General features: G+C 60.9%; 1 protein-coding gene across 4 annotated transcripts in view; it reads right to left on the bottom strand.

Moving 5' to 3' along the window:
• Positions 1 to 21,684, bottom strand: part of LOC138804525 (IQ motif and SEC7 domain-containing protein 3-like) — a 41,169-nt gene that overhangs the window by 18,486 nt on the left and 999 nt on the right. For all 4 annotated transcript variants that reach the window (XM_069988838.1, XM_069988839.1, XM_069988841.1 and 1 more), the window contains exons 2-3: positions 8,712 to 8,795; positions 2,805 to 3,066 (exon numbers count right to left, since the gene is read on the bottom strand). In XM_069988838.1, the coding sequence (XP_069844939.1) occupies positions 2,805 to 3,066; positions 8,712 to 8,795 (346 nt within the window). The remainder of the gene's footprint in view (positions 1 to 2,804; positions 3,067 to 8,711; positions 8,796 to 21,684) is intronic.

Here is a 21,684-nt window from a genome sequence, read left to right as displayed (position 1 = left end):
AAGGATCGCCAGTGTCCTGACTCAACTGATCTGTCCCCAGTTCACACACACACACATACACACACACACACACACACACACACACACACACACACACAGGGCAGGACAGAGAAGGAGGAAAGGAGGCTCTGGGTTCACAGGCCCCTCATCCCTGAGCCCCATGCATCATAGGTGATTGTGGCCTTGACCCCTCCCAAGAGAGCACTGCCGGGGGAAGCTGAGGAGGGGGGGGGGCGGGGGGGGGGGTTCTGTGGCTAATGAGCCTCTCAGTGTTAACGAGAGCATGCGCTCTCTTTCCAGGTTGTGTCTGCAGCTTGGAAGCAGGGCCTGGCTTTCCTCCGGCCTCCTGTGGTGTAGGCTGTCAGACTTGACAAGGCGTACCCCGACTTCGGGCTGGGGAGCAGAGCATCAGGAGGAGGACAGAGGTACGGTGGGGGGGGTAGGTGTGCCGGCCACGCCCCCTGCCTCTCGAGCCACACCCTCCCCTTCAGCCACGCCCCTGCCGTTGAGGTACGCCCTCTTGGTGGCCACGCCCACTGGCGGCCTGCTCTCCTCCTCCCTTCATTGGCATATTCCCCAGGCCCCGGCTTTCTAAGGGGCCACACCTGGTGCAGAGCAGATGGCCAGAGTAGGGGGGCCGCGAGGGGTCCTCAGGACCCCTGGTTCTTCACACAGATGGCGAAGCCTTGGCCCTGGCCTTCCCCCGTTGCTCACTGCAGGGGCCACTCAACCCTGCAGCACCCTGGAAGGACATGGGCCGTGCTCAGTCAGATGAGCACTTTAGGTAGGAGGGGCCGGCTGGAAGACTGCAGCTGGAGCTGGGGGCTGGGTAGGCTGACGGGAGGCGTGGCAGGTGGGTAGACCAGCTGTCCAAGCCTCCTTCCCGTCCCCCGTCACCAGTCTGTTGTGCAGACGGGATAGATTACGAGTCCTCTCTCTGGAGGAGCCTATGGGGGTCCCCGCGCGCCTCATCCCCCATGTGCCTCTTGTCCCTGTCCTTTTCACCCCAGCCACCAGGCTGCGAGCGAGGTGGACGCGCAGCGGAAGCCGCAGGAGAGGAAGAGGGGGCGCTCATACCAAGCCCTGCCCGAGGCCCGGAGGTGAGCACAGGAGGGCCGAGAGAAGAAGGGGCTTCAGAGAGGGGGGGGGGCCGGGGAGCAGCTGAGCCAGCCCAGGCCCCGGGGAGCAGCCGCGGACCCGCGGGCCAGAGAGGACGCAGACTTCAGGCTCTCAGAGATGCTATGTTCCCAAAACCACACGCCACCCAGAATCCTCTGGCGCCTCCTCTTCACCCCGGACAGAAGCCGGGGGGTAGGGGGCTGGGGGCGGGGAACAACCCCACGAGGCAGCCGGGCCTGTTCTAATCCAGTCCTGCCAGGCGCCCATGAGATTTAGATCCGCGATTTCATTGTTCTGTAGTACGGTGCTGAGGACTGAATTCAGGGTGCTGCGCTTGCTGGACAAGGTACCTGCTAGTCAAGCCATTCCCCCAGTTCTGCCTTCCTCCCTCCCTTCCTTCCGCCTTCCTTCCTTCCTTCCTTCCTTCCCTCTTTCCCTCCTTTTCTATTTCCCTCCCTTCCTTCAGGAAATTCTGCGCTCCTTATCTCCACATCTTTCTCCCCTGCCCACTTATAGAGACCACGTGAGACTCTCGAAACTCTTTCCTGACGGCCAGGCGCCCCCCCCCCCCCCCCCCGTCCCGCGGGAGGCCGGCATCAGCGCCACGCAGAGATGCTGAGTCTTGACTCAGCGCTAGAGGCTTCCTCAGATGCACTCTCCCGCCGGCTAAAGAATCATCCTTTGGAACATTCTGGAGCCAGAATGGGCTCTCGAAGAGGATTGCAAGTCTAATTTCTGATTCTGGGGATGAAGAAATGAACACGCAAGAGTGCTCCACTGACCTGATACCCCACGGCCACAGACAGTCAGAGGAGGGGACCCCAAGTCTTACATCTCCATGCTCAAAGCTCCTCCCTCTCTCCTTCCCTCCCCCCACCTCTCTCTCTGTCAGTCCTTGAGCTTGAACTCAGGGCCCTGGCACTGTTCCTGAGCTCCTTTTGCTTAAGGCGAGCGCTCTGCCACTTGAGCCACAGACCACTTCTGGTTTTCTGGTGGTTTATTGGAGATAAGAGTCACAGACTTTCCTTTCCTGAGCTGGCTTTGAACCGAGATCCTCAGATCTCAGCCTCCTGAGTAGCTGGGATGACAGGCGTGAGCCACTGGCGCCCGGCTCAAAGCTGTTTCTTAATAGTGACATCACACACACACACACACACACACACACACACACACACTTCCTCTGCGTCTCAGGTGTCCACTGACATCTACCATCATTCTATCCTTCTTTAGGTTTAATGGGGCCCCATACCCCGCCATGGGGGTTCTTTTCCGACTGGAACTCCAGACTCCCTCTGTTACACGGGCCTTGGGACCCTCAGTCTGCCTAGCAGAGCCCGCTGCACCCTGCTCCTCTGGGCCAGATGTAGGTGGGCTGGGTTTAGGTGGGGACTGAGGGGTCACGGCCCCTCACCTAGGGGCCTGCAGGGGAGGTTAGGGACCCCGCAGCCCTGCCCGTGGGCCTGGCGGCACAGTGCTCCATCCCTGCCGGACGGTGAGGGCTCTGGATGGGAGCTGGGTGACCTGCACCCGCTTCTTGCCATGCTCCAGGGGAGGGGGTGGGGAGGCAGCTCCATTCAGGAGACCATGGCACCCCCGCGGGGGGGGGGTGGTCCCCGGCACCCCGGACGGGCCCCCAAAAGGCAGGGCCCTCCGCCCCCGCTCCCCCCTCCGGAGGCCCTGGGTACCTGTTTACTCTTTAGGTCAAGGGAGCGTTCGTACTCAGAAGTGGCAGGGGTGTGGGCGGGCTGAGGCCGGCCAGGGGAGGCCCCACGGTGGAGGCCAGCCCTCGGGGAGGTCCCGTCTGGCCCGGGCTGCTCCTCCTCCTGCTGCAGCTCCTGGGCTTGAGCCTTCGGGGCGTGGGCAGCGGGTCTGCCGGCTGCCGCCACCGCCGCCGCCGCCGCCACAGAGTCCTCCAGACCCCCGCCGGCCTGGGCGCAGGCGCCGTCACTGTGAACAGAAGGTAATGCGCTCGGTTGGAGGGGGCGGCCGGCTGCTGCTGCTGGGCCTCTTCCAAGGAGAGGGGGCCTGAACCTGAACTGGGGGGGACGAGGGGGCGGCACCCCTAGACAGCGCTCGTGAGCCTCTCTGCTGAGAGAACATCAGGGAAGCAAAGGAAGTCCCTGGGTTCGAGTCCTGGGTCGGCCACTTTCTTCTCAGCCTCCCTGGCTATGGAATGGGTGCAGTCCCTCCGCTGACCTCCAGGGGGCGTCTGGCTCACGGCCACCGTAAGTCTCCGCTATCGCCCTGGCTGGGGGGAAGTCAGGCGGCCCCCACCCCTCCACCCCTGCCCCCGGCTCCCCCCCCCCCCCGCCAGGGCACGGAGCGGTGGGGGACCCGGGCCGCGGGGAGCCTTGATTTTCACATCAGCCTAACACCAATTTTTCTTGCCATGTCCTTTCTTCCCCGGGGGGCGGGGGGCACCAGCATGTCTGCGGGCCAGGCACCCCTCCTCCAGCCTGCCCTCAGGCATGATCCCCAACGTTTCCAAGACTCTGTAGGGAGCTGGCGCCTACGAAGACCCTCGCGGGAGGCCCCTTTGGCTTTCTGGAGTTGCTGGAGCTGTCCTGCCATGGTGGCGTCCAGCCGAGACAGCCTGATGTTCTTGTCCCGTACCACGCTGCCCGAAGCCACGGCTCCGTCACGTGTGTGTGTGTGTGTGTGTGTGTGTGTGTGTGTGTGTTCCTCTCAGCTCTACCCTCACCCCTGTACTTCTAGGCTCGTGTGGGCCCAAATAAACTATGGCCACTGAAGCAAACGGAATTCTAGAAACAGCCTTGGGCTGCGCCTGGGCCCTTGGTGTGGACAGAGACCCGGAGACTCCTCTCCTGAATCCATTCGCTCCTGAATCCATTCGCTAGGCCTGAGAGCTAGGCCTCTGGGCACCACACACACAGACCCAGACACACACACACACACACACAGGCGCACACATGCACACACGAGAGCACGCAGGTGCCTTGCACTCGGGCCCATGCACACACCCACACCTGCGCAAGCACACGCACGCCTGCACCTCTAACGGGCTGTGTGGCTCAGAGTCCGCCTGCACTCTGAGAACCCTCCTGGCTGGACACTGCAGGGTTGAGGCTAGCCCCCCCTGCCCCGCCCCCCCCCCGACCCCCGACCCTCCGCTCTCTGGCTGCCTCCCTCCCATCCCCAGGCACACAAGGAATCGGCCAGGTAGAGGATAGAAAAGAGTGAGATTGGCGTGGCCTTGTTCCCTCCCCTGCACCCCATAGGAGGGGAGGGTCGGGGGGTCACTAAATGACCCCCTCTGACACAGCAATGGTGGCGCACCAAGAGCCTAGACAGCAATTTTTTTCTTTGTCGGTCGTGGGGCTTGAACTCAGGGCCTGGGCGCTGTCCCTCGGCTCTTCAGCTCAAGTCAAATGCTCTACCCCTTGAGCCACAGTGCCACTTCCTGTTTCCTGAGTGGTTTATTGGAGATCAGAGTCACACGGACTTTCCTGCCCAGGCTGGCTTTGAACTGCGATCCTCAGATCTCAGCCTCCTGAGTAGCTAGGATGACAGGCGTGAGCCACAGGTATCTGGCTCTAGACATCAATTCTGAGAAGACTTAAATCATCTGGGACCAGAAGAGCTTCCTGTAAGCCACTCTCTCTTATTTTGGGGGGTTGGGGGCACGGTGGAAGGCACCCATAAACATTTATTTATTCATTGTATTCTCCCAGGAAGGGAAGGGAAGAACCAGCCTGTGTTACCAAAAAACAAAACCAAAAACAAAGATGAGAAAGGGGAGAGGAAATAAAGCACACCCCCCGCCCAGGAATTCAGGATTGCTCACTAAGGCTTTGTTTCCTAGCAGAAAACATGGCGCGCCTCTGCCCGTCTCCTCTTGAGCACCCTTGTGCAAGCCGCTCTCCCCAGCTCCCAGGGGCTCCACAAATTCCCCGGGCACCTTCCACTTGTCCGGTGAAGCCAGGAGGCCCCACGGGGGGCGGGGGGGGGGAGAGGCCGGGCCTCAGCTGGAGGCTGGCTTGGCTGGTACTGGGGCAGTACCCGGAGTCTCAGCCTTGACTGGGCCGTGGGTGAGCAGTGCGGGCAGGTGGCTGGGGGAGGGCAGCAAGGTGGTACCTTGAAGTGACTGGTACAGTCACTGCCGGGAATGTTCCAGAAGGGATTTGCAGGTTGGGCTAGGTCTGACGGGGGGGGGGGGGGGGGGGATTCTGCCAGTCATCCTCAAAGCCGTGTGACAGACACAGAACGCGTCCCGCGCACAAGCCAACAGCCGCACGCGCCCCTCCGGGTTTCTCCAGCTTTGACTACAGTATTTTTTTTTCTCTTTTCTGAATCAATGCAGTCATTTAAGACGATCACAGGGGATCACCCCAGCGCCTTTGCGGGGATCCCGGATCGCATGAGTGACAAGACACAAACTCAGGCGAGCCTCTGTGCAAGCGCAGGCTGGGAACCTGCCGGGTCCAAAGGCAGGCGCGGACCCCGGACCCCGGACCCCGGGGCTGCCTCCCCCGCCCGGGCCCTCTCCCAGCCCCCCCGCCCCCCCGCCAGCCACCTCCTTCTGTCTCTGGTTCCTCATCACAGAGCGGGAGGTTTGGGTAAGATGTTTGGGGACTGGGGAGGAAAAGAGAGGCCCAGTTTCCTCCTCGGGCTCCCTGAGTGCGCTGCCTGGTCCGGGGCTCCCAGCCCTGACGGGGCAGGCAGGGGGGTTGGTGTGTCTCCAGGGGCTTCCTGTCCAAAGGGCCCGGCCCTTCTCCCACCTGGTCACCTCAGTGCCCGTAGCTGACCCCCGACCCCGTGCGCTCAGCCCTGGCTCCACCCAGGGGGGCCCTCGGACCCCCAACAAGCACTCTGGAGCTACCCCGTTCCCTCAAACCAACGTCAGTGAACCAACCGACAAATGACAGGACCCACCGCGTCCCTGCTCCCACCTGGACAGGCCTAGGTGGGAAGAAGGAAGGAAGGAGCTGGAAGGCTGGGGCTGCCCTGGAGCTCTGGGCTGCAGGAGACACGGAGCGAAGCTCACTGGCTGGGAGGCAGTAAGCTAAACGCACCGGACCACGGCCAGCTCGTTGCAGCCACCCTCCCTCACCAGCCATGCCCCCCATGCGATGCGCAGCTCCAGCCTCGGCTGCAGAAGCAAACACCCGCTAATGGGTGTTGGATGGGCCGAGCCGTGGCTCCCAGGTCTTGAGGGTTTTTTTTCGGGGGTGGGGGGTCACCTCGTAGACTAAGGAGAGGAGGGGGTGGGAGGGCTGGGCTCCCGTCTGCTCGGTCTCTGGGGGGAAAGGAGGGGCTGCTTAGAGACCCGCCTCAGTGAGTACAGCCGCAGGGCAAGGCGTGCTGGCTCTGAGCCCCCCTCCCCCCTCTCCTTGTGGGCCAGTGGAAGGGGGTTTAGTGAGGAAGGCAAATAGTTAAATAGTGGATTAGTTAGGGCCCCAGGCCCCTGGGGGACCAGCTGCCCATTACTGGAGGAAAATGCAAGTTAAAAAAAAAAAAAGACCCTCCCCACTCTTGGCTTGCTCCCCCCTCCCTCCCCCCTCCCCTGCGCTCTCCCCTCCTCCCCTCCTCTCCCCTCCTCCTCCTCCTGCTCCTCTCGGAGATGCACCAGACAGACATAATTGAGAACTAGGTTTCAGGTGTGCAGTGAGTCAGCAGGTTCTCTCTGATTGGCCAGTTGCCCCGCGGCTCATTTGCATAGGGGCAACCAATCAGAGCGCGGGCCGGGGTATAAAATCCTCCAGGTTTGCCCTCCCCTCCCCAGCAGCCCAGCCGGGATCCTGGCAGCCACTGGCCTGTGCTCTGATTGCAAGGAAAGCCGCCAGTGACCCAGGCAACCGAAGGCTGTGGGGCAGAAAAGCCAGTGGGGGAAGGAGGGGGGAAAGGAGGGGAAGGGAGGTGGGCAGGGGGTTGTCCCCAAGATGCTCCCCCTCGCTCCCTTCCTCCCTCCCTCCGTCCCTCCCCTCCTTCCCCCTCCCTCCCCCCAATCTTCGGTGCAGGTACTGGCGCCTGAACGCAGGGACTGGGTGCTGTCTCAGCTTTTCCACCCAAGGCTGGTGCTCTACCACCTGAGCCACAGCTACCTGACTGGCTTTTTGTCGATTTCATCCCTCCCCCCCCCACTCCTGCCTGCCTGGGCTGACTTCAAACCTTGTTACAGGCCAGGCCTAGGCCGGAGCAGCTGGGGCGCTCTTCCTCATTTTTTTGTTTTTTCCTGGTCTCAGGTTTCCCCGCCACCCCACCCCCACCCTTTCCCTATCTGCCTAGAGAGAAATCCACAAAACTCATCCCCCCCCCCCCCCCCGGAACGGCCGGTGGAGAGGGGCTCTGTGTCTCTGGTGGAGAGGGGCTCTGTGTCTCTGGTGGAGAGGGGCTCTGTGTCTCTGGTGGAGAGGGGCTCTGTGTCTCTGGTGGAGAGGGGCTCTGTGTCTCTGGTGGAGAGGGGCTCTGTGTCTCTGTGTCTCTGGCTCCGATGCCTTCGTTTCTGCTGAGTCAGCTTCCAGGCGGCCTCAGTGATTCAGCCTTCGAAGGCCCAGTCTCCCCATCTGAGTGGGGGGCAGGGGGTACCTGGGCCATAGCCAACAAGAAGTGGGGCCTCCAGACTCCAGACTCCGCTTGCTGAGCGTACACACACAGCCTCCGCCAGCCTCTACCCTGCTGCCTCTGAACTCAAAACCTCCACCAGCCTCTGCCCTGCTGGCCTCGAACATGCAGCCCTTCCAACCCCGAGTATTCCCTCAGCTGTCCTTGGAGCCGGGAGGGGTTTGCCAGTGGGAGACGAAATCCCACCTCTCCCCCAACCCAGCCTCCCCCCCCCTTCCACACGCCTGCGTACACCCTCTCCCCCAACCCAGCATCCCCCCGCTTCCACACGCCTGCGTACACCCTCTCCCCCAACCCAGCGTCCCCCCGCTTCCACACGCCTGCCATACACCCTCTCCCCCAACCCAGCGTCCCCCCGCTTCCACAGGCCTGCGTACACTGCATAGGAAAGAAAAATGCATCCACATCCTCTCCCGGCTGCACACAGCTGCCCTCTTCTTTCTCCTCTTTCTTTTTTTGGGGGGGAGGGGTCTGGTCGTGGGGCCTGAACACCAGACAGCGAGGAAGGGAAACTGAGGCCCCAGGTGCCTGGGAACTTGTTGGGCTCCAGCAGGAGACGGAGGGTGGGCGGGACACATTTCCCAAGGGCAGGCACATGAGAAAGCAGGGAAATGGAGGCGAGGGAGGTGGCGGAGGCTGGAGACAGGAGGGGGGCGAAGGCCCAGAGGAAACGAAGGCTGGGCATGGCAGTGCCACAGGGCCCTGGCCAGCGGTGCCCTCCCTCCCCAGGTGTTGGGGCGCCCTTGATCTCTTCCCCCCCAGAAGGAGAAACGGGGGTGTTTGCTTGAAAAGGAAGCCAGGCCGGAAGGAGCCCCGTGCTCTCGGGGTCGCGTGGCCCGCCGCAGGAAGTGACACGTGACAATTCTAGTCGTGACATCTCATGCCTAGGGTGAGTGTTAGAATGACCTTGACCTTGGAAGCGGCCCCCTGGGGCTGGAGGGAGGAGGCAGGGACACACACACACACACACACACACACGGAGGGGAGCAGCGAAGGCCGCCGATTCCCACCTGTGGGCGGCGGGGTCGGAGCAGGCGGGCTTCTGCTCGGCGTCCGCAGCTGGGCAGCAGAACTGGTGCAGCACTGTCTCATTCCTGCGGGCAGACAGGGAGGGATAATCAGTGGGACCGACGGGACCGGCTCTGGCTGGAACTCAGGCCCCCTCCTGAAGCCCCGGCCACCCCCGCTGGACCTTCTCGTCTTTCTGTACCCCATGCCTCCCTCCCAGAGACCCCCCCAGCCTTCCTTCTCTGTCCTCCTCCGCCCCTGGCTGTGCAGACCCCTCTCTGGAACCTTCCATTCCTCCCTCTGTGTCTTTACCCTAGCTGTCTCCTCCCCACGCCGTGCCCGAGAAGCAGAGCCAGGGGCGCCAGGACGCGCACCCTCGGACACACGTCTTTCAGGCCATCTTGGGCAAAGATGAGGCGTGCAGACCAGCATCAAGGCACGGTGGGGAGTCGGGGAGGGATGGGCTAGACGTAGACAGAAGCCCACTCAGAGCCCGGTACTGGTGCTCACGCCTGTGATCCCTGCTACCCAGGAGGCAGAGAGCTGAGGATCACAGTTCGAACGAAGCCTCCTCAGGCAGGAAAGTAAGTCTATGAGACTCTTATCACCAGTGAACCACCCAAAAGCCGGAAGTACTGCTGTAAATCTAGTGGTAGAGCTCTAGCCTACAGTGAAAAAGATCAGGGAGTGTCCAGGCCGTGAGTTCAAGCCCTACGACAGGCACAAGAGGGAAGAAGCAGAAGAGGAAGAGGAGGAGGAGGAGGAGGGGGAGGAGGAGGAGGAGGAGGAAAAGGGGGAGGAGGGGGAGGAGGAGGGGGAGGAGGGGGAGGAGGAGGAAGAGGAGGAAGAGGAGGAAAAGGAAAAGGGGGAAGAGGGGGAGGAGGAAGAGGAGGAAAAGGAAAAGGGGGAAGAGGGGGAGGAGGGGGAGGAGGAGGAGGAGGAGGAGGAGGAGGGGGATTAATCTTATACAGCTAATTGATGCTAAGAAATGTAAAAACAACAACAAAGACACCAAAACCTTCAGAAAGGAGCTGGTGTGGCTCAAGTGGTAGAACCGATGCGTAGCAAGTGTGTATGAGGTCCCGAGTTCAATCCCCAGTCCAGAAAATAAAAATCAGAGAAAACAGGTTTGTAGCTTAGACTGTTCTTATTTAAAAACAAAAACAAAGCAGGAAACTGAGAAGCCCTTAAGAAGGAAGGAAGAATGCGCTTAGCTGGGTAACGCATGCCTGCAGTCTGAAGATCATAGTTCAAGGCTAGCCCAGGCCCCCGAAAATGTTAGCAAAACCCGCATCTCAACCAAAAGGCAGGAATATGTCATACCGGCTGGGGGTGGGGGTGGGGTACAGACAGGAAGACCTCGGTATCTGAGGCCAAGCCAGGCACAAAGAAGGAAAGCACGTCTATCTCACTAGATACAATGATCACGTCTTTTCTGGAAAAGACACTCTAATACGTCAAAAGATGAGTGACAGACCGGGGAAATAGATTCAGATCACGCGTGACAGAAGGCAAGTTATCGACCTTCCCGCGCTGAGCTCCGACACGCTCAACAGGCAAAGACGGCGGGCGCCGGTGCTGGCGCTACAGTCCCAGCTACTGGGGAGGCTGCGACCTGAGGATCGTGATTCGAAGCCAGCCCCCGCAGGAAAGCCGTGAGACTCTCATCTTTAATAAACTACTCAGAAACAGCCCAAAGTGGCCTCCTGTGGCTCCAGTGGTCCAGCTTTAGCCTTGAGCCAAAGAAGCTCGGGGACAGCGCCCAGGCCCTGCGTTCAAACCCCCAGGACTGGCGCAAGTAAAATCGGTGTCCTTGTTGCTATTAGCCAGGAAGGGGGCCGCGCACGGGCCCGCACGGGCGCCGAGGCTCACGGCTGTTTGAGGGATGAGCAAGCACCATCTGTCTCCAGCTCTGGGGCTCCGAGTCCGCCCCAGCAGGCATTCATTCCAGATGAGTGGGGTCGCATTGCCTGGGGTTCGGGGAGGAACAACAAACCCCCCCCCCAAAGCCCCCCACCCTGCCGGGAATGGTTGGGTCCCCTGCCGCAACCTCACACCCTACCACTGACTGCGGCACCTAGCAAAACAAACTGAGCTGGGCGCTCCAAACGCACGCCTGCCATCCCAGCGACTCAGGAGGCTGAGATCTGAGGACCGTGGTTCAAAGCCAGCCTGGGCAGGAGACACCGTGAGACTCTGATCTCCCAGGAACCACTCAGAAAACCGGAAGTGGCGCTGTGGCTCAAGTGGTAGAGCGCCAGCCTTGAGCTGCGCCCAGGCCCAGAGTTCAAGTCCCAGGACCGACCCCCCAAAAAATTCTTTTTTGATACATTGAATTGAAACTCCTTTGTACAGCTACTGAAAGACAACTTTTAAAAAATCACTCATGATCCCACGGTGAATGAAACCCGTGTCAGTTCACAAATCCCATAAATAGGAACCGGCATCCTCTGCTGACCTCTGACCCACCGGCTGTCCTCAACCCAGTGGGGAGCCCCGAGCCTGCGTCCTGGAGGCCCCACAGTCCCAGCAACCTCAGTGCTCAGCAGCCATCTCCTGCATTCCCCCTCTGCCCCCACCCCCCACCCCCCTCCGTAGGCCTTGGTGATGCCGGCCTGTCCCCAGCCCAGGCGCCCGGCCCAGAGGGGGGTGGCGGGTGGTGGCTGGTGGCTGGGCCCTGTGACAGGGCTTATAGGAGCAGGCAGGGGAGCTCAGTTGAACCAGCCAACCCCGTGTGCCCTGTCTACCCCGGGCTTGAACTCGGGGCCTGGGCGCGGTCCCTCAGCTCTTCAGCTCAAGGCTGGCACTCCACCCCGTGAGCCACACAGTGCCACTTCCGGTTTTCTGAGTGGTTTATGGGAGATCAGAGTCTCTCGGACTTTCCTGCCCAAGCTGGCTTTGAACCGCGATCCTCAGATCTCAGTCTCCTGAGTGGGTAGGATGACAGGCGTGAGCCCTCAGCCCTCCCCTGCTCCCCCGGCTTCTCCACCCTCCTCCCCACCCACTTCCTGCAAGGGAGCCAAAGTTAGGTTTGTATTCATAAAACCCAATGTTGCCTGGAACCTTCCGGAACCGTGTGGGGTTCTGTTACATTTGGGGGAGAGCAGACAGGGTTTGGTTCACAAAATCAGGGCCGCGTTCGTCATCTATCTACAGCTCCACCATATGCTGTAGAAATTCATCCATTCATTCTAGATTCAGCACGAGCCAGTGTGTGTGTGTGTGTGTGTGTGTGTGTGTGTGTGTGTGTGTGTGTGTGTGTGTGTGTGTGTGTGTGTGTGTGTGTGTGTGTGTGTGTGTGTGTGTGTGTGTGTGTTTCTCTGTCTTTGTCTCTCTTGTCTGTCTCTATGTCTCTCTGTCTCTGGCTAGCTCTCTGACTTGTCTCTATTTCTCTGACTCTGTCTGTCTGTCTCTCACTCTTTCTCCTCCTTCCCGTCTCCCTGGCTTGCCATCTCTGGAAGCTGGGAAGGACCACAGGAGACAGGAGGAGGGCACACGGTCTCTGGTGACCCCTACCCCAAGGCCGCTGCCATCAGGGCCTGCCTCTGTCCCCCGACCCACGGGTCCCCAGCCCTGTGGAGCCCCAAATTTTTCAAAGCCTTGGCGCCATCTAAACCTGAGTTTCAGGCCTTCTAAGAGGAGCAGGCTGGGAGTCTTTCATTCATTCACCTCCGGCCGGCCGGTCAAACCACAGCCACAAAGGGGGCAAGTGGCTCCCCCCTGCACCCCTGAAGCCCCCCGTGCCCCTGAAGCCCCCCGCACCCCTGAAGCTCCCCACATCCCTGAAGCCCCCTGCACCCCTGAATCCCCCCACACCCCAGAAGCCCCCTGCGCCCCTGAAGCCCCCCACACCCCTAGGAAGCCCCCTGCACCCCTGAAGCCCCCCGCACCCCTGAAGCCCTCCGCGCCCCTGAAGTCCCCCGCACCCCTGAAGCCCCCCGCACCCCTGAAGCCCCCCGTGCCCCTGAAGCCCCCTGCGCCCCTGAAGCCCCCTGCACCCCTGAATCCCCCCGCACCCCTGAAGCCCCCTGCACCCCTGAAGCCCCCTGCACCCCTGAAGCCCCTGCACCCCTGAAGCCCCCCGTACCCCTGAAGCCCCCCGCACCCCTGAAGCCCCCTGCACCCCTGAATCCCCCCGCACCCCTAGTAAGTCCCCTGCACCCCTGAAGCCCCCCGCACCCCTGAAGCCCCCCGCACCCCTGAAGCCCTCCACGACCCTGAAGCCCCCCGCACCCCTGAAGCACTGCCTGGACACGCCATGTTCCCAGGGCACCGTGCCAGCCGGGACGGCAGGGATGCTCAACAGCAGCTACCCTGCGTCTTCTTCACAGGGCACGGAGGCTGGGTGCAGAGCGAGAGGAAGGAGGCGGGGAGGCTGAGCCCCGGAGCCCCACGAGAGGCCGAGGCCGCAGGCTGAAGCACTGGCCCACACCGGCCATCCACCCATCTCAGGTAAGTCAAGAGAAAGTTCTGGAAGAAGTAACCCCATCTTCCTAGGCCAAAGGACAAAAAAAAAGAGTCTTCATGCCCGGCATCCAATACAAAGACTGAACCCCAAAAAGACAGATCTAGAGTAACAGAAGAAACTACACAAGCTCTCAAAGGAACATGGATGATTCTGCCACTTTAGGGACAGAACAGATTGTGTCAATGGAACCAAAAAGAAAAAAAAAAACCAGGGGCTGGGAAGGTGGCTCAGTGGTAGAGCGCTTGCCTTGCATGCCTGAGGCCCTGGGTTCGATTCCTCAGCACCACATAAGCAAATAAAGTGGGAAGTGGCGCTGTGGCTCAAGTGGTAGAGCGCTAGCCTTGAGCTGAAGAGCTGAGGGACAGCGCCCAGGCCCAGAGTTCAGGCCCCATGACCTGACCCAAAACAAACAAACAAACAAAACCCAAACCCCAAACAAAACAAAGCCCCAAACCCCCCAAACCATGAGAGAGAAACACAAAATTACAATTCCTGCTTGTGCCAGCCTAGGACTTGAGCCTGGACTCCTGTTGCTTGGCTTTTTCACCCAGTGCTAGCAGTGTTCTACCACTCGGGCCACGGCTCCCCTTCTGGCTTTTTGGTGGTTCATGGGAGAACAGAGTCTAACAGACGTTCCTGTCCGGGGCTGGCTTTGAACCGTGATCCTCAGATCTCAGCCTCCTGAGGAGCTGGGGTGACAGGCGGGAGCCACCAGAGCCCTACTCATATTTTTTTTTTTTTTAAATAAAAAGATGGCACATCTTCCCCTCCCTCCCCTCCCCGCAGGACTTTCCAGAGGCTTCTGGACTGCTGGCCTTCTAGATTCGCTCTGCTCGGGGCTCACCGGCTCCCCCCCTTCCACGCCACATGGGCTGCCATTCGCTTCTTTGCTTCCAGAGACCAGATGGTTCACCCAGAGCCAGAGCCGGTGCAGACGGGCAGAAACAGGGCCGGGGAGCAAGCTCGGTGGGCGAGGGGGGGGGCCCTGGGGTTAGGCCCAGAGTCCCCGCTGCCCGCCTCTGGGGTCCTTGCCACGATCATCTCCCAGGGCCCCTCTCTCCCTTCCTTCTCCTGACCCCCCCCTTCCAGGCCCGGGGGCCGTGCACTGCCCCACGCAGTGTCCCCATGCAGCTCCACAGACACGGCAAGGCCTCGGGAAGAGCTTGGTGAGCACAGCGTGCATGGGGTCCCTGATCCCCAGCCCAGCGTGGTGCGGTACCCCAAGCCCCGCAGCCCTGGCCCCTGCTGTCAGGGCAAAGGGGAGAGTGGGGGCCTGGGGGTCTGGGGGGGAGTCTGGGGGTCTGGGGGGGAGTCTGCCCTTGCCCCCCCCACTCAAGAATGTCCCCGGATGTCTGAATGAATGAAGAGGAGGATGGCTTCAGCCAGGAGCCCGCGCGCACACCTGTCACCCAGCTGCTCCTCGGGCGGGGGGGCGGGGCGGGGGAAGCTGAGCCTGGGCAAAGAGTCCCGTGAGACGCCAGCTCCAGCCAACCAGCAGAAAACCAGAAGTGCGTGTGCCCGCACACACGTGTGCATGCGTGCACATGCGCGTGCACACACACTCAGTGCAGTTGGTGTTAGAATAACCCAGTTTTCCTCTGGTGTTCCAGGCCAGGAGTGCCCTTCTCCCTTCCCTTCCCCCCCAACCCCCCCACCTCCCCCTGCAGGAGCCCTGTGGAAATTTCCAGGCTCCTCAGGCCAGCACTGGCCCCACTTTCCAAGAGTGTCCGCAGCCCCCACAGCCGGTGACCTGCGGGCCTCGCGCCCCACACACACCAGCCGATCCATCCCATCCTCCTGAGCCACGTCCCGTTCATCCTGAGACGAGGGTGTGTGTGTGAACACAGGGACTTGAACTCAGGGCCTCTGCCCCGCCACCTTCTTTGTCCACGTGTGACTGGTGCCTTACCACCTGAGCCACGCCTCTGGCAGAGAGGATGCGCTCGGGGCCGTGCGGGCCTCCTGTCCAGATGGGACTGGCCCTGGGCAGGGGGGGAGGGGGAGGCTCCACTGGCTGGGGTGGGCAGCCCCCCACCCCACCCCACACCCCTGAGCCCCAGCCACCAGCCTGGAGAGCTGTCTCCACACACGCACACACGCACACGCACACACACACACACACACACACTCGCACACACACACATACACACACACACAGAGCCCACCTGACCTCATGGCCACAGACACCCAAGATTTCTCTTTTGTTCATTTACTTTTTCCTAGAAGGGGGGGGTCTCACCTAAGAAAAGCCATTCAGGGGAGATCCCTCTGCCTGCTCAGCAGCCCAGACAGAGCCCAGTCACCCCAACCCCCCCATCAGCCCCGCTCTCCTCCTCCCTCCACCCCTCCTCCACCGCCTCTTCCCAGCCTCAGAGCAGGGAGACTGACTCATCTCCCATCTCCTTCCCAGGAACGGAGGTGGGAGGCTGGGCTCCGGCTCCGGCCCCAGGCTGTCCTGGGCGGCTGGCACAGTTTCTCCAAGGGGAGACGGCTCTCCCGACTCAGGAAATGGCCCAAGTCCTCGTTACCATCGCTTCCTGAAGATGGGGTCTGTACACCCCAGATCACGGCTCACGGCCAGCCCAGGCACCATCACAGCACAGGGGCGCGCACCTGATGCCCGCTCCCAGCAGCGTGGGAGGGATGGGTAGGAGGATCGTGGCCGGAGGCTGGCCCCCCCAGGCCCAAAACATGACGCCCTATTAACATGACTAACGCCCCAAAGCGTCAGAGGTGATGTAAGTGGTAGAAGATCTCACACCTGCCTAGCCAGGGCGAGCTCGTGAGACACAGAATAACCCAGCCGAGCTCCAGCCGGGCTGGAAGCAGCTGAGGGCCAGGGGCCAGCCTGCCCTGGGAGCTGAGCCGGAGGATCCCCTCCCGTCTAGACGCTACCCCAGCCCCGAGAGGGGGGTGGCGGTCCCCATCCCACACACAGAGGACAGGAAACGGCCCCCAGCTGGTGCGTGGCAAAGCTGGACGCCTGTCCACCCGCACCTGCCCAGGCCCACACCCGCAGCAGCTGGATGCCGTGTGATCCACGGCTTCCAGAGTCTCCCCGAGCCTCCCTGGGTTCAGTCCTCCTCGCCCGACACAAAAGCCACAACCCCTTTCCTCCGCAGAAACGCGAAGCCCCATACAGCTGGACAGGGCGGGGGGACCTTGAACTCTGCACCCCAAGACGGGGGGGGGGGGTGGTAAGAAGTAACTTCAGCCTGAGGCTCTGCCAGCAGTCACGCGAGTCCCTAAGATCTTTTACTAAGAAAGCCCTTAGTAAGCTCGCACTGCCTGGGGTCAAAACCACCCAAGAAGCCAGGCACCCGTGGCTCACGCCTGTCATCCCAGCTACTCAGGAGGCTGAGATCTGAGGATCGCGGTTCAAAGCCAGCCTGGGCAGGAAAGTCCGTGAGACTCTGATCTCCAGTGAACCACCAGAAAACAGGAAGTGGCGCTGTGGCTCACGGGGTAGAGCGCCCGCCTTGAGTGAAAGAGCTCAGGGACAGCGCCCAGGCCCCGAGTTCAAGCCCCATGACCAACTGCCCCTCCTCCCCCCCAAAAAAACCCTCATCAAACGCCCAAGGATGCTTGAAACCTCGAAGAGAAAAAATACATTGAATATAATGGCATCGACCTACAGACCTGTACTGGGATTTTACATTCAAGATTTAAGTGTCTTCCAGCCCAGCTATTCATCCGCACCTCCGCTCCTGCTCCCCCCTCCCCTTCCCTCCCCTCCCTCCTTCCCCTCTCCTCTCCCTAACCCTGATGGAATTCAGGCTGTGTAGATATGTGCTGAGTCAGCAGGAACAATGGCTTGGTTTGGGGCCAAGAGGAAGTAGTGCCAGGAGGCCTGGAGGGGGTGTGGGGGGGAGGCAGAAAGGGGGGTCCTCTGTGCTGTCCAGGACAGCAGAAGGAGGGCGTCCACTGCCCCCCCCCACCCTGGAGTCCATGCAGGCAGGCGCTGCAGGCCGCACACACCCAACTCAGGGCGAGAGAAGAGTCTCACAGGCTTTCCTGCCTGGGCTGGCTTCGAACCATGGTCCTCAGATCTCAGCAGCTGGGGTTGACAGGTGCCAGGCTCTCTGGCTGCTCAGAGTGCTGGGAGCCCTAAGAGGCTGAACACCGCCCCCTGGCCCCCGTGTTTGGAGGTGAGTCCCGGTTATGTGGCTGAGGGGCCACCTGCTCCCCTCTTGTCCTTCCGCAGTACAGACAGCACAGTGGCGCGGGGCAGACACTGGGCGCGTCTCCCCAACTCGGAGGCAGCCTCCGCCCATCGCGGCTCCCCACAAGCCGGCCTTGGCGACCACCTTCAACCTGAAGGCCCTAACCAGAAGCAGCAGACATCGGCTCTGATCGGCGTCTTACACACGGTCAGAGATCTGCCAGCCATCCTCAGGCCCAGCCGGGGCAACTCCAAGGTTTGCATCTTGAGGGCTGGGGCGCACAAAGCACCCACAAAGGGTAAACGAGGATTATTATCCCGGGCTTCAGGAATAGAGCAGGGAGGAAAGAGATGACCCTGCTGCTCCAGAAGCAAAGGGAAGAGCACAAGGGAGGGGAGGAGAGGAGGCAGGGAAGAGGAGGGAAGAGAAAGGCAGTATCAGCAGAGAGGAATAAGGGAGAGGAAGAGCGGAAAAGAAAGACAAGAAGGCTGCGCGCTGACGACTCCCGCCTGTCATCTGAGCTCCTCCAGGAGGCTGAGATCTGAGGATCAGGGTTCAAAGCCAGCCCGGGGGGGGGGCGGGGGAGTCCATGAGACTCTGATCTCCCAAGGAACCACTAAAAAGCCAGACGTGGAGCCTTGAGCAAAAAATAAAAACAAAAAATCCAGGGACAAGGCCCAGGCCCTGAGTTCAAGTCCTAGGACCAGCACAGAAACAAAGAGAAAGAGAGAGAACGAGGGAGGGAGAGCGAGAGAGAGGACCGTAGTATTAGCACGGTGGTGCATGGCCACAAAGGAATGAGCAATGATTTACACAGAGTCACCATCACAAGTCCCCACTGCCATAGCTTCCTTCCTTCCTTCCTTCCTCCTCTTCCTCCCCCTCCTCCTCCTCCTCCTCCTCCTCCTCCTCCTCCTCCTCTTCCATCTTTCTTGGTGGAGAACTGACTGAGCAGGGTGCTCCTCAGGAGCTGGGGAGGAGGGGGGGAGGGGGCCTCCCCTGGCCGGTTCCACTGTTGTTTTTCCCTTGCTCTCTGCAGGCCCCACCTCTGCACTGCATGCTGGGGTGCAAAGGGGGACAAATCTGTAGGAGGTGGCCATGGGTAGAGATTGGGGTGGGGCCCCAGCCCCTGGGCAGCGTCTGAGTCCATTGCAGCGTTCTGTGTGGAAACGTTGGGGGAATCAGGCAAAACCATGGGAGAAGACGTGAACCAGGCAAAAAGCACCCAGCAGCCTAGCCGTGAGTAAAGTTCACAAGGGGAGGGGAGGCAGAAGAAAGGAAGGACTCCATGGCACTATTAACCTCTTAGTGCCGTGGGAGGGGGGACTTGAACTCAGGGCCTGGGCACTGTCCCTGAGCTTTTTTGCTCAAGGTGGATGCTCTCCCATTTGAGCCACACGTCCACCTTTTTGCTGATTAATTGGAAATAAAAGCCTCATGGATTTTTTTTTTTTGGCCTGAGGTTGGCTTTGAACCAAGATCCTTAGCCCTCAGCCTCCTGAGTTAGGTAGGACTATAGATACCAAGCCACCAGTGCCTAACTCACCTAACATTGTTTTTCTTTTTTTATTTTCTTTTGCCAGTCTCGTAGCTTAAACTCTGGGCCCGGGTGCTGTCCCTGCACTTTTTGTGCTCAAGGCTGGTGGTGCTCTACCACTTGAACCACAGCTCCACTTCCGTCTTTTTGGGGGTTAACGGAAGATAAAAAGTCTCACAGACTTTCCTGCCTGGGCTGACTTCAAACTGTGATCCTCAGACCTCAGCCTCTTCAGTAGCCGAGATGACAGGCGTGAGCCACAGACGGGCGTGACTTTCTCCATGAACACATTTATTGCTTTTGTCCTGCTCCCTTGGGGAAAGCTGAGGCCCGGCAGGGGTGGAGAGGGGAGATGAAGACATCACCTGGCCTTGATCATGTGAAGGCCTGAAGGCCTGTGCTCTCTAGGTCACTTGCAGGGGGGCGGGGGGGGGGGGGGCCGCGGGCAGGCATGGCCAAGTCCTTCTCTGAGAGAAAAAGATCTGGCAGGAACTCCACGGAGAGACCAGGAAATGAGGGAGACACCCAGGGAGGTAGGAAGAGGAAGTAGATGAGGAAACTTCACTGCCTGAGCCCCTGGACCTGCTCAGCCAGATCATTCTAGATCTTTACCCCTAAGATGCCACGGTGGTAACAGTCAAATGTACCCCCCCTCATCCACCTTCTCTAACTCCACAACAGACCGGAGAGGAAGGTGAGAGTATTTAAAAAGGCAATTCTAGGGGAGATAATGCGGTTTTTAAGGAAACCACTCATTTTTACAGGGATTTCCCTCCCCTCCCCCACAGAAAGCACACTTGTGAGTGACCAGACTCAGCTCTCCTCCCCTCCCCTCCCTCCTCCCTCCTCCCTCCTCTGCCCTCCCTTCCTCCCTCACTTCTTCAAGCATCCTGATTTCCCCAGGGGGCCTCTCACCTGTCTGAGCAGGGAGATGACCTGGCCTCCTTCCCCCACCCCCTTCCCATCTCTGGATCTCACAGGGAAAAGTGGGGGGGGGGGAGGAAGGGGGGAGAAAGAGTACTTGAGGCTCTGGAATCTCCCACTTGGGGGCTGGTTAACATTTCCCTCGGGACAGTTAACATTCTCCATGAAAAAAAAAGGAAATAGCGTTTGCAAACCACCAGCCATAACCGGTTTGCAGAGACACCGCAGCCGAACGAGCCTGCTGCCTGCCGCCTGCCTTCTCCCGGCTCAGATGTCCTCCTGGGCCAGCAGAGAGAGGTCTAACTGGGCCCAGCCTCCAGGAGTGTCCAGGTGCCTGTTTCCATTCCCCCTTGCCACCCCAAGGGTTCACGAGAAAGGCTCCCCCGGGTTTGGAGGGGAGCCTCTCCTGCCCCTACCTCTCATGGGGTTCCCCCCGCCTTTGCCTCCTGTGTCCTCAGACCCTCGGCCCTTGATTCTGCTCAATCCACCACCACCACGATCATCACGAGCAGCACCCTGGACGCCCTCCGGGCCCTCTGAAAAGCGCCTCGCACGCTCTTGGCTAAGCACTCCCCTTTCTGTGTCGTGGTTAGATTTTCGTATCTCATTTAAATGATTCTACCACCCCAACTCCTTCCTCCAATCCCCACAATGTCAGTCTCCACCGAGGCTGCTCTTCGGTTCGGTCCTTACCCTCAACTTCTTCCCAATCGTCATTTCTGCTCAGCCCTGTCTGGTGTCCAGCACCCCAGCCCTGCTCAGCCCTGTCCAGCACCCAGCCCTGCTCAGCCCTGTCCAGCACCCAGCCCTGCTCAGCCATGTCCAGCACCCCCTTCCCTTGTCAGCCCTGTCCAGCGTCCAGCACCCCAGCCCTGCTCAGCCCTGTCCAGCACCCCAGCCCTGCTCAGCCCTGCTCAGCCCTGTCCAGCACCCCTTCCCTGGTCAGCCATGTCTGGTGTCCAGCACCCCAGCCCTGTCCAGCACCCCTTCCCTGGTCAGCCCTGTCCAGCACCCCAGCACTGCTCAGCCCTGTCCAGCACCCCAGCCCTGCTCAGCCCTGTCCAGCACCCCAGCCCTGCTCAGCCCTGTCCAGCACCCCTTCCCTGGTCAGCCATGTCTGGTGTCCAGCACCTCAGCCCTGTCCAGCACCCCTTCCCTGGTCAGCCATGTCTGGTGTCCAGCATCCCAGCCCTGTCCAGCACCCCAGCCCTGCTCAGCCCTGTCCAGCACCCCAGCCCTGCTCAGCCCTGTCCAGCACCCCTTCCCTGGTCAGCCCTGTCCAGCACCCCAGCCCTGCTCAGCCCTGTCCAGCACCCCAGCCCTGCTCAGCCCTGTCCAGCACCCCTTCCCTGGTCAGCCATGTCTGGTGTCCAGCACCTCAGCCCTGTCCAGCACCCCTTCCCTGGTCAGCCATGTCTGGTGTCCAGCATCCCAGCCCTGTCCAGCACCCCAGCCCTGCTCAGCCCTGTCCAGCACCCCAGCCCTGCTCAGCCCTGTCCAGCACCCCTTCCCTGGTCAGCCCTGTCCAGCACCCCAGCACTGCTCAGCCCTGTCCAGCACCCCAGCCCTGCTCAGCCCTGTCCAGCACCCCAGCCCTGCTCAGCCCTGTCCAGCACCCCTTCCCTGGTCAGCCATGTCTGGTGTCCAGCACCTCAGCCCTGTCCAGCACCCCTTCCCTGGTCAGCCATGTCTGGTGTCCAGCACCTCAGCCCTGTCCAGCACCCCTTCCCTGGTCAGCCATGTCTGGTGTCCAGCATCCCAGCCCTGTCCAGCACCCCAGCCCTGCTCAGCCCTGTCCAGCACCCCAGCCCTGCTCAGCCCTGTCCAGCACCCCTTCCCTGGTCAGCCATGTCTGGTGTCCAGCACCTCAGCCCTGTCCAGCA

The sequence above is a fragment of the Dipodomys merriami genome, unplaced genomic scaffold, assembly GCF_024711535.1.
Source record: "Dipodomys merriami isolate MVZ:Mamm:240054 unplaced genomic scaffold, mDipMer1.0.p SCAF_368, whole genome shotgun sequence".
NCBI lineage: Eukaryota > Metazoa > Chordata > Mammalia > Rodentia > Heteromyidae > Dipodomys > Dipodomys merriami.
The sequence above is the reverse complement of the archived record's forward strand: the minus strand, read 5'-3'. Positions and strand labels throughout refer to the sequence as shown.